The sequence below is a fragment of the Myotis daubentonii genome, chromosome 9 (assembly GCF_963259705.1).
Source record: "Myotis daubentonii chromosome 9, mMyoDau2.1, whole genome shotgun sequence".
Taxonomy (NCBI): domain Eukaryota; kingdom Metazoa; phylum Chordata; class Mammalia; order Chiroptera; family Vespertilionidae; genus Myotis; species Myotis daubentonii.
In genome coordinates this window covers 83,162,699-83,174,850 of record NC_081848.1, presented here as the reverse complement: position 1 = coordinate 83,174,850, position 12,152 = coordinate 83,162,699, and the positions used below count along the sequence as shown (strand labels likewise).

General features: G+C 59.2%; 1 protein-coding gene across 1 annotated transcript; it reads left to right on the top strand.

The window, feature by feature from the left end:
- The first annotated feature begins 4,517 nt into the window (after positions 1-4,517).
- Positions 4,518-7,227, top strand: SCGB1A1 (secretoglobin family 1A member 1). The gene is made up of 3 exons (XM_059710427.1): positions 4,518-4,743; positions 6,619-6,863; positions 7,082-7,227. Exons 1-3 carry the CDS (start codon positions 4,689-4,691, stop codon positions 7,127-7,129), a joined length of 348 nt encoding a protein of 115 aa, XP_059566410.1. The 5' UTR covers positions 4,518-4,688; the 3' UTR covers positions 7,130-7,227.
- The last annotated feature ends 4,925 nt before the right edge of the window (positions 7,228-12,152 follow it).

The following is a 12,152-nucleotide window of genomic DNA, read 5'->3' as shown; positions in this document are numbered from 1 at the left end:
AATGTTATCTGCATGTGTAGGTGTGTAGTTCAATGAAGGGAAATGACCTTGAATAAATACATGAAAATTGATCACTGTCTGCATGTCCGTTCTGGCCTTCCTTCTTCATTTCATTTCTCAGTTATTACCAAGATCATTTCTGTTTGTGGAGAGGGAGGTGCTGAAAAAGGCCTCTGGGGCCCTGGCTCAGCTGGTTAGATATCATCCCACCACACCCAAGGTTCGGGTTGGATCCCCGGTCAGGCACATACAGCAAATCAGCCTTTCTCTCTCTCTCTCTCTCTCTCTCTCTCTCTCTCTCTCTCCCACACACACACACACACTCTCTCTCTCTTTCTAAAATAAATAGACAAATGTTGTAATGGTCCTTCCTCTCAGGCCTCGGTGAGGTGGCAGAGTCCCCAGGTGGGTGTGAAGAATCGGGGAGCAGACTGAGACGGGGTGCCCACAGGGGATGGTGTAGCCCATGGGTGGGGACCAAGGGCCAGGGGCTTCCCAGGCTCCTTTGGGCCTTAGACTAAGAGTCAGAAGGAGCCCGGGTCGCCCGCTCCCCCCTCCCAACCTCCACCCCCACCCCACCCTGCATAGGACAACTGCAGCCCTGCAGAGCCGCTCGCTCGCTGGCCAGCGGCAGAGCTGGGCCCTGACCCACGTCTGCTGACCACGTCGGCTCGCATCCCCATCACAGCCCAGAGCAAGGCGTACAGCCCCCTGAGGCGCCGGGGCAGGGGGACCTCAGCAGTGGCCTGCCAGTCCATGGGGGGAACGGGGCGGGGGGGGGGGGGAGAGGCAGGCACGGGGCAGGACCGGGTGACTCCCGCTGCACAAAGACCCTGCAGAGACGGGCAGCACTCAGAGCCAGCTTCCTGGAAAAGGGCAGGGAGTGAGTCCTGTCATGTGCGGTCAACCCCAGGCCTCCTGCCAGACCCCAGTGCCAGGCTGGTTGCCCGCCTGCAGAGCAGGGCCTCCCCCATCGCTGTCCGCCCCTGGGAGGGAGCTCAGCCCAGCTGGTTCCGAGGGCCGGCTTCAGGAGGGCGCTCCCCCGCTCCCAGCCCCACTCCACCCTTCTGCCCCCCAAGTTTTAGCTCATCCATCAGCCCATCTGGGGAGCCAAGAAAGGGCTCAGATCCTCCGCAGGTTGACGAGGCGCACCCCGGCCCTCCCTGAAACCCCGGAAACAGCCAAAGCCAGGTCACGTGTTCCTAGGATGGGGTGGTGATGGTTGCCATGGGAACAGATGGGCTTCGGCTTGGGAAAGTCATAGCGATGAGAGAGGCAGCGTGTCTAAACCCACCTCCCACGGAAGAAACCCCCAGGGCAGAGGAGGCGTGTAGGTCCGGGTGTGGTTTGTCTCGGCAGAAAACTAGACGGACACAGGCAGGCGCCCCGGGTCAGGGACAGGTGACTGAAATTATGTTGCCTCCGTGAAGGGACAGCCTGGAACGTGAAAAAGAGCAAGTGTGTTTCTAAGTGTCAGAGTGGGCAAGCCGTCCGAGGCGCGACATGGAGCGGGAGAAGCAAGAGCTGTGTGGACAGGACCGATGCCACCGTGCGCTGCGGGTCGGTAGTTGGCACTCACCTGCCCACCTTCTCTGACCCGCTGTGTCCGGGAGGCGCCCTCTAAGGGCCTCTATAGACCCGCGGGTGGACTGGAGAGAAGCAGGCACCTCCCTCGCCCCTCGCCTGAGGCCACGGCTGCACGCGGGGGACGGGGTGAGGCCCCCTGCGTTTTGATGTTTCCACCCCGTCATCGCAAACACGTCAAAACACACACGCTCACACCTAAGTATCAGCTGCGCTATACACTTTGGAAGAGGCTCGTATCAATTTAATAACTCTGACACTAGGAAGAGATTGCACACTGGCTTCCCATGATCTAAACTTCATGGCGTCTCTAGATGACACACCCCAGCACGGTTGAGCTGAGCCGCAGTGAGCTGGCTGAAATAATGTTACTTGGACGAATTTTCATTCATTACAACTTTGAGGTTTTCGGTTTACATTTTGGAGCCGACAGGGACAGGACGAACGTGCAGGCCCTCCAGAAGCCATCAGGCATCTCGGCCGGAGACAAAATGCTGGGCCATCAGCAGTCGCCGGGCCTCTGGGAGGCCTGGGTCAAGGCCGGGGTCAGGCTCTGCTCACGGCTGCTTCCTGAGCTGCACGGAGCCGGGCCCAGGGCGGAGGGAGGAGGCGCCCCGTTTGCCCCCTGAGCTGACCTAGGAGCCAGAGGCCGGCCCGTCCCCAGCTGCCCAGCCGGATGGGTAGGATCAGCATGGCCCACCCACGGCATCCGACCTGTTTTCCGGGCTGTGCCGGGACTTGCCGCAGCCCGGTGCCCGCACAGGCTGCACCCCCGCTTCCTGCTCCTGAGGACAGACAAGCCCTGCGCCAGGGGGCGTCTGCCCGAGTAACACCGCTGGCGGCGAAGGCGGGGCTGCTGCCCCCACTGCCCCCGGGCTCTGTGGGCCCCGGCAGGCTCCAGGGCACCGAGAGCGTGGACCACCCACCTGCCCTCTGGTGCACATACACCAAAGGCCTGGGGGGCCCGGCAGGTCTTACAGCCCAAACCCAGGCAGGGCTTCCAGACGCCAGGCCCTTTCACTCGACAAGGCCGCCCTCCCAGATGGAGCCGGGAAGCTGGGCCCAGGCAGGCTCCCAGTCGCTCCGCTGCCCCCGCCCCTGATGCCCCAGCCGCTAGGGCAGGGGTCCCCCAGACCCAGACCCCTAGACCCAGCAACGGGGCGCTGCTGGGGGGAGGTGCCAGCCCACAGTGGCTCCCTACCCCCAGACCAGTTGGGTTGTCCTTGCACCGTGACCAGGCCACCGCCCACACGCAGCCAGAGCCGTGGCTCCCCGTCCTTGCCACGTGCGAAGGCCGGCCTGGGGGGTCCCGCCTGGCGCTCACATGTGGGGGGTGAGGATTTGAGGAGCAGGTGTTAAGGCCTCAGCTGAGTGCCCTGAGCCTTGGCTAACTGTCAGGCCTCACTGCCCCACAAAGCAAGTCTCCCTGCGGCTCTGGGCAGGGAGACAAAGCCCCCCACCACCACCACCACCAAGGAGGCCTCCCAAGGGCCCGGATGGGAGAGCACGTCCGGGGCGGCTGCTGGGGGCTGTCGGGGTCCCACTGGAACTGGACAAACCCCCGGCCTCACACCCCCCCCAGGACGGGGTTCGCACGCACACAGCTGTCTTGGCCGTGCTAACTCCACTTCCCATAGAGCCTCGGGCTCGTCCGTGCCCTAGCCGGAGTCAGGCGCCCCTCTCTTTTGAAGTTGTGCTTGGAATCCATAGTGCAGTTTGACAGCCCGAATTCAAAGGGCCCGGAGCGCTCAGGGCCACCTCCTCCCTCCCTGTCCCTCGCAGTGTGTCCTGCAGCAGCCAGACCCCCCCTCCAGGCGTTCAGCACCACAAGCAACCCATCTCCTTCCTGCTCGCCTTCCGCTGCTCACTCTGTGCTGCCTGTTTCGTGTTTGTTTGTTTTTAAGTATATTTTTGTTAATTCCAGAGAGGAAGAGAGAGACAGAAACATCACTGACGAGCCCAGCTGGCGTGGCTCAGGGGTTGAGCGTGGACTTGTGAACCAGGTCACAGTTCGATTCCGGTCAAGGGCACGTGCCCGGGTTTCGGGCCCCATCCCCAGTAGGGGTCGTGCAAGAGGCGGCTGATCAATGATTCTCTCTCATCATGGATGTTTCCATCTCTCTCTCCCTTCCTCTCTGAAATCAATAAAAATGTATGTTTTTTAGAAAAGTGGGCTGTAGGAAGATCTCTCCGGTGATGGCTGAGGAGGCAAGCGAGGAGGTGGGCAGGCTGATTAAGAGTTGATTGACCAGGCTGGCGGGTGCTCTGGGCTGGGCATGGGCGAGGGGAGGAGCAGCCCCGGGACGCGGAGACGGGAGAGAAGGGGCCACGGCCCACGCCTGGCACGAGGGTCCGTGCAGAACCAACGACCAAAGCGCAGGGAGGGAAGCAGGAAGGACCGAGGCGTGGGAACACAGCAGAGAAAACAGTTCAAGACGGAAATGTCAGGAGGGTCAAGGCCACGAAGAGGTCAAGCGAGATAAGGCCCGAAGGTGCCCTGGATCCGGCCACCAGGAGGGCCGGCCTCCAGCGGTGTCGGTGGGAAAGGCCCAGGGGAGCGGGGGGCGCTGCAGCCGGTGCCCTCCCTGAGCCTGCCCACCACGGGTGGCCCTCGGGGCTGGAGGTCCAGCGCCGTCCTCGGGGGAGCACGAGTCCCCAGGCCCAGTTCCCCCACTGCCACCTGTGAGGGCTCTGAGTCTCAGTGTCCCTTGGGGTGATGGGTCCGGGGCCCTACCATTGCTTCTGTTGGCCGGACTGCCCTGTGCTCAGGTTCAAGGAGAGGCACAGGCGGCCAGACCCCCACCCCCTGTGACTCGGGTCCCCTTGCTGCCCCACCTGGGACACAGGACTCCCCACCACCCCCCCCCCCAACCAAGTGACTCATGTGTGAGCTACTTCAATGGGGACAGGAACCGTGTTGAGAAAAGAGAATGTTTACTTTTTCCACCGAGTCGCTGCCCAGATAAACAGCGTGGTCCCTGAGTGGAGCCCAAGCCCTGCCTCCCCCTGCGGAGGAGGACATAAGAGGGCACCTGCCGGACGGTCACCTCTCACATGAGATCACGGAGCAGCGACGACTGAGCCGCCCTCCAGCCTCCGCCGCCATGAAGCTGGCCGTCACCCTCGCCCTGGCCACCCTGGCTCTCTGTTGCCGCCCTGGTGAGTGCCCAGAGCCCTGTCCCCAAGCCGGACCAGGAAACCCTCCCTGCCGCCCAGTGCTGCCCGGGACAGGGGCATCTGTCTGCCCACTGCTGGGCTGCTGGGAGGGCTGGGGATGCTGCCGCCCAGCCAGGGAGTGGGGTCTGGCGACCAGCCCGTCCTGGGAACTTGGGAAGAGCCCTGAGGCTATGAGGAAACCCGAAAAGTATCTCATCCTCCACCTCCAACGCCCTCAGAATTCCATGGGAGAGGGATAACGCGCTCCCCAAAGCCCAGTCTTGGACAGACCCCAAGAGGCCCTGGGGCAGCCTCCAGATTCGGGGTCTCCACCCAATGCTGGCAGCCAAGGCGGCTGGAAGGAGCTGCAGAGCCTCAAGTCTCCAAAAGAAACCCAAGCCAAAGCAAGATCTCCCTTCTGGGCAGAAAGGAGTATTCTAGAAAGGGTCTTCCCTTTAAGAAACTAACAACCCAGAGAGGCGTTTTCTAAACATTTTTGTCCTCTGAAGAGAGGGTTAGGAGTCTCTGCGTAGTTGCAGATGATACTGATAGTAAAGAGAGAGAGAGAGAGAGAGAGAGAGAGAGAGAGAGAGAGAGAGAGAGAGAGAGAGAGGAGAGGAGAAAGGGAGAAAGGTGGGTCACACCTCCCTCCAAGACCCTTCATCTCTATTGGGAATTTGTTACCTGCTTTTTACTCTGTATCTGCCTTCCTACTCCTTTCAGTACACACACACACACACACACACACATTTATGAACACGGTCCAGTGAATTCACTTTGCGAGTTTCACAATATCCACGGCAATAACTTTTATGACCCTAGAGGAGGGCAGGGGAGTTAGAAACCAAAACCAGAGGCAGTGGGACAGCTGCAGTGTAAGTGTTTGTCCTTAAGGAGACATAACATCTAGGACTAGTGCGTACACTAGTGAGGAGGTCTCAGTGCTGTGGACGGAGGGGGCGCTCAGCCAGATAGGACTGAAATAGGACTGTTGAGGGCTGGGGCTGGGGTGCGCTTGCATGTCTGTGCGTGCACATCTAACAATGACAGCAACAATATCCAACTTTTAGTTAGCACTGACAGGGTGCCCATCACTGCTCTACCCCTTCACATATTATCTCTTCATCCTTACAACGACCTTATGGGGTAGGGATGTTGTACCCATTTCACAGTTGAGAAAACTGAGCTACCGAATGATACGGTAACTTGCCTGATGACATAGCCAGTTGCAAAACAGGGATCCAAGTTCCGGAGAAGTTTGGTTTGAACTGGCCACTTTGGGTAAGGCCCTGGAGTCCAGGCAGAGAGACTTCAAGGACGAGGATCTGAGACTCCGTGGGAGATGGGCCTGCAGGGAACAGGAAATGGTGACTCCCATGTTCCTGGGGGCAGGGACCTGAAAAGGGAGCACAGCCTGGGAGCACTCGGGGTGAAGGGGACACGGCGGGCGAGGCATAGACACAAGAAGCCTGTCTGTCTGTGGGTGAGCGTCCCCCAGGGCCCAGCGCTCACGGGGCCACCCCTGCTGGGCCAGGGACCAGTGGCTGAGACTGTCTCTAACCATTGACGAGAGACGTGTCTCTGCTAGAAACATGTTACCAGAAACCCGCAATGGTCTCTTCCCAGCCCCCACACTGCATCGAAAATCAGGCCAGCAGCTCCTAAGATCAGTACTCTGCCTAGAGACCTAGCAGAAAGAGCAAGCGGCATTTTGCCCCCACCCCGCCCCAGGAAGTGCAAGGAAGGCCCAGGCGAGCCGCAGAAAGCCGGCTGCCACCCAGAAAGTACGCCCGCAGCACCCAAGAGCCAGCTGCTTGGAGCACCACCCATGCCCACGGCCAGGCCACTGATGAAAAGGCTGCTCTCTCTTGCCGACAGGCCCGGCCTTTGCCTCGCGGGCAGACCCAGCCAGGGGGCTGCCCTCTTGGGAAAGTGTCGCTGATTCCGCAGAGAGCTGCTTGGACTTCATCGTGAAAACCTTCTTCATGAGCCTGCTGTCCAGTCACGAGGTCTCGGTGGAACTTTTCAGCCCTGATGCAGACATGAGAGACGCGGCGATGAAGATGAAGGGGCTGGCGGACACCCTCCCCCAGCAGGACAGGGACAGCGTCAGGAGGGCCATGGTACGCGCTTCCCTGCTGGGTGGTGGGTTCCCCAAGTCCCTCCGCTGCATGTCTTGGACCCTTAGCCTCCGGGAAATCGTCAAAGCCCTTAGGGGCCCACCCCCTCCCACGGCCAGGGAACCTCCGAGCTGACAATGAAATCTCTGTGTCTCATCATCTTGGCCTACCGTCCAGGTTCACGCACTCTTCGACGATGCGTGTTTGTTTCTTTGTTTTAGGACAAAATAATAACGAAGCCCACGGTGTGCTTAGGATTTAGAAGCTGAAGCTCTCCAACCGCGGGGTCTCCGGCTGCTCCCCGGCGGCGGCGCCGCCGCCTTCGCGCCCTCCCACCAGCCGGGCTGGCTCCCTCCCATAAAAAAGCACCAGCATCTCCCTCTGGGTCCCGGCCTTTTCATTTACCTACGAGAGCGGGAAAGTCCGCGCTCTGAGGGGTAAGGTTAGCCAGAGCAACATCCAAGGCAGCAGACGCGCAAATACACGGAGCGCTTCCGGCGGGCCTCGCTTCCGGCCCCCCTGCCAGGCCAGCCACAGGCAGCAAGCCCTGCCTCCTGCACTCTCTCTCCCGGGGGCGGGCCGCCACCTGGAAACGTCCCAGGGCGCTGCTCCGACCTGACCTGCAGGGAAAGGGGCGGCCGAATAGGGTGGCAGCTAACCTCAGGCCGAACCTCCAACCCCGACCACCTGGTGGTGAAATTAACTGTCCTGTTTCCCACGGTCCCTTTGGGAGTCTGCTCTTGGGTGGGAAAAATGCGTAAGGTGATCCTGCGATCAAACACGCCTACAAGCAAGGACGGGGCGAAATTTCCAGAGTCCTGCTTCCGAACGAGAAATGGTGGACGTTTAGACAGAGCCCTGGGGACCTGCCAGGACCGGGCGGGCCTGTGTCAATCCCTCCACGCCGCGGGGAGGGAGCAGATTCCGGTCAAACAGGAGACAGAGGGAGGACTGGACTTGCCTCGATGGGGGACCAGGGTCGTGGGAGTGACTCTGAGGCGTGACAGACCCATTTTCTTTCCTCATTTTGTATTTGGTCATGAAATTAGTTGTCTGCCTATTGTCAAAAGGGGGTAGGAACAGAAAAATCAAACGGTTTATTTTCTAGACCCTTTATCTGTCCCATTAGGACCGCCTACGTCCAGGCTTCACCTGCAGAGGCCTAGCAGGCAAACTGCGTTCGAGTTAGCCTTGCTCACGGCCCTCTCTGCCCAGGAGACCCGGGGAAGGGTTGGGGTTGGGGGGGTGTCACCGCCAGGCTGCCTCGCTGGGCAGCGCCTGGCTCTCACCCCAGGGCCCCTCCAACCTGCTCCCGTTCCCTGAGCCCCTGTCCTGTCCAACTTTCCTGCAAGAAAGAGAATCAGACACGTCTCTTCTCTTGTGGCAAAAGTCTTCAGGAGTGAAATTAATCCCTAGGTATCGACTGACACTTTTTGTTGATGTTGCTAATCCTCACCTGAGGATATTTTCCCATTGATTTTTAGAGAGAGTGGAAGGGAGGGGAGGGACAGAGACACATCCATTGGTTGCTTCCCCCACACACCGGCTTTCAGCTCCCAGCCTCCCTCCTGCCGTCACTCCCTCTGCCCGTCCAGGCCCCACCCCAGCCCCCTCTGCACACGCCACGCAGCATCAGCTGCTCCGAATGTGTTGATCGCTTTTTAAACCGCCCTGGAGCCAAATATGCAAAGAATAGAGCTCTTCATAAAGAAATAAAACCCCACACACCCCACCCCCCGCACCCCCACCCCAGTCCCTGGGCGGTGGATCCCGGCGGGGCCGCACCCTCCGCAGCCGGGAAGGGCCGCTGCCGGCCACGAGGGGGCGCTGTCGGCCAGGCTGTCCGCGTGCGGACGTGAGCAGCGGGCGGCCCCGGGGCTCGGTCCCTGCACGTCCCGGCGGCTCGCTCTGCGGGAAGATGATGCAACGCAGCCCCTTTCTAGGGATCGCGTCTCCTGACACCGTCGCTTCCAGCGCCTTTCCGGGCTGTTGTTAAAAACCCGAACTCTGAGGGCAGACTGGCGGCCACACGCAGCTGCGGCCCGTGGCGCCCTGCGGGGACGGCAGCCCTTTCGGAACCGGTAACCGGTCCCGGCCCATCGCAGGCGCGTCCAAGGGCAAGGCCCACGGAGCCTGGGCCTGGGATGCCCGGCAGGCGGCAGGGACCCCGGCGCGGGCGGAGCAGGACTGACCTGTCCCGGCTTCAGCGTCGGAAGCAGAAGCCACAGCCTAAGGTTCACTCTGTCGGTTGCTGACTCGCCTCAGGCGCTTCTGCAAGTTCTCAGCTGGGGAACCCTCCCCCCACCCAGCCTCCAGCCCCAGCCCTTCAGGGCGTGGGGTCCCCAGTGCGGGGTCTCCGGCGCCTATGCATGCAGTGACCTGGGCACCAGCGCCTTCCCGCCCCCACACTGCACACCGGCGTGCACCCCCGTAAGGCCGCGCCCAGGGGCCTGCCTGGCGGCCAGGAGGCTGGCGGCGGTAAGAATTCCAGAGCAGGTCAGGGGGACGGCCCATGCCCATGCCCATGCCCAGTCCCACGGAGCGTCTCGCCGGGGTGGAGCTCTCCGCCCCCCACCCCCTCCCTGCTCCGGCCTGCTTCTTGGGCATCTAGGTCACCATTATCCACACACCTTTGCCTGGGGTGAGCCGCCCACCTAGGTCAGTGCTGTTCAAAGGGTTGGGATCCAAGGCCATCAAAGGGTCAGAATGTTAACTGCCTGCTCACAGCTGGGGGAATGTTTACCCAGGGCAAAGCCAGCTCAGGCATCAGGGACAAAAGGAAGGGCGATTGCATGGTGGAAGGCCTCTGCCCCCAGAGGCCTAGACATGCAGTGATGCGAGTTCCATGTATATATATAAAGAGCCAGGGGCTGTCACATCCGGAACAACCGAACAGATGACCGAACTGAGCCGACCAAACAGGCTGAATGGGGCGACCAGGCCGGCAGGGGGATTAGTGAGGGATGACCAAACCACTGAGCATCAGGCTGCGTGGGGTGACCAGGCTGGCAGAGGGGGGCAGTTGGTGGTGACCAGCCTGGCGGGGGGGGGGGGGCAGTTAGGGGCGATCAGGCAGGCAGGTGAGCAGTTAGGAGCCAGCGGTCCTGGATTGTGAGAGGATGTCTGACTGCCATTTTAGGCCCCGGGCCTAAACCGGCAGTTGGACATCCCCTGAGGGGTCCCAGATTAGAGAGGGTGCAAGCTGGGCTGAGGGCCCCCCACACACGAATTTTGTGCACCAGGCCTCTAGTTTTACTATAAAAGGGCAGAAGGCAGGAGTCGTTGCCTGAAAGCAGAGGAAGCAGAGATGTGGAGGGATGTTCAGAGATTTGTTGCTATGTGTGGCCTTAATCATATGCTACAGCACGGCCTGCAAACTATGGCCCACAGGCCAAATTCAGACTAAAAATGGTTTTACACCTGAAGAAGAAGGGGGAGGAGAAAAAGGTTGTCCATCCCTGTCTCATATAAATACATGATTACATAATCCATCATTTTTTCACTATGAATATGTCAAACTCTGAAACAAAGTGAGACCATAAGCTTCCTGCATTTGAGAAGTAGAATGCACAGGAATATGCATAATACTATTTAAAGAAAACCCTTAAAACGTATCTCAACAAAACAAAAGATTAAAAAAAAGAAATGTGTTTTTAGCGCTCTATTCGTCCAGCGTTCATGCCTCTGAGGGCTCCAGAGGAAAGTGCACATTTCTTTAAAAATACATGTTTATTGCCCTGGCTGGTTTGGCTCAGTGGATAGAGCGTCGGCCTGCAGACTGAAGGGTCCCAGGTTCGACTCCGGTCAAGGGCATGTACCTTGGTTGCGGGCACATCCCCAGTAGGGGGTGTGCAAGAGGCAGCTGATGGATGTTTCTCTCTCATCAATGTTTCTGACTCTCTATCCCTCTCCCTTCCTCTCTATAAAAAATCAATAAAAAATATATATATTTTAAAAGAGGAATGGCAGTTCTCAAACATGGCGTCACGTTGCATAACCCAAGGGCTGGCCCTGCCCATACTGATTGACGGGTAGAAAGGCTGCATCTTACACCCTCAACACCTGAGCTGGGCAGGGCTAGCCCGGCAGAAAAATCTATCAATGACTCACAGGGCAGGGAGAGGACATAAAACCAGCCCTCGTCAACTCTATCAAGATGATGGGGACAGAATTATGCCCGGTGCGTGGCTGATGCAAGGCGTGCTGAGTGCCCATGCCAAGGCACTTGTGGGCGGTAGTCCACCGAGGGTGGCTGCAGCTCGAAACGGCTTCGGCGAGGTGATAAAGAAAGACTGGACAGAGGTCGGCGGGGCCACGCAAGCGCGGCACCCTGGAACGTGTAATTAGGGACCGTTCCTCCCAGCGCTCACAGGGCGCATGGGAACAGTGTGAGGGTGAGTCATGAGTTAACCGCCCAACATATTTCCATGACCAAACTAAAATTATGAGACTATAATACATGCGGGGGGGAGATCTGAAAATAGATCAGTTACGCATGCCGGTCGCCAGCGTCCGAATGGATAAACCAGGGGTTTGGAGCTCAGAGATGTGTCTCCATCGAAGGAACAGACGCCTCACCTCTCCCACAGCCCAGTGCCCTCAAAGTCTCTGCTGCGCTGGGCCTGCGGGACCCCGTCCCGCGCCCCCCGAGGCACGTAACTGTAGAGGCCCTTGAGGACCCCTCTCGTCCCCAGGTCAGGGTGGAGACCTGGCTTGGGGGCTCCCCCAAGGGGATGAGATGGAAAACATGCCTCGGCGCAGGAGAAAGATCTGACCCACTGACCTTATGCGTCCGGCGGGTCTCTGAGTCCGTCCCTTCTCAGTTTACCTTGAACTTGCCTGGCCGATTTGGCTCCGTGGATAGAGCATCGGCCTGCGGACTGAGGGTCCCGGGTTCGATTTCGGTCAAGGGCACGTACCTCGGTTGCAGGCTCCTCCCCGGCCTGGACCCTGGTCGGGGTGCATGCAGGAGACAACCAATAGATGTGTTTCTCGCACATCGATGTTTCTCTCTGTCTTTCCCTCTCTCTTCCACTCTCTCTAAAAATCAATGGGAAAATATCTTCAGGTGAGGATTTAAAATAAATTAAAAAATAAGAAAGTATTTTTAAAAAATTACCTTGAACTTTTCCCTTCTCTCTATCGCTATCGCCAATGCCAGGTCTTCACCATCGACGACCTGAATTCTTGCTAATGGCCTCTAAATCAGTGGTCGCCAACCGCTGGCCTGCGGACCATTAACGGCCCGTGAGGTCCGAAAGGTTGGCGACCGCTGCTCTAAATCACTGTCCT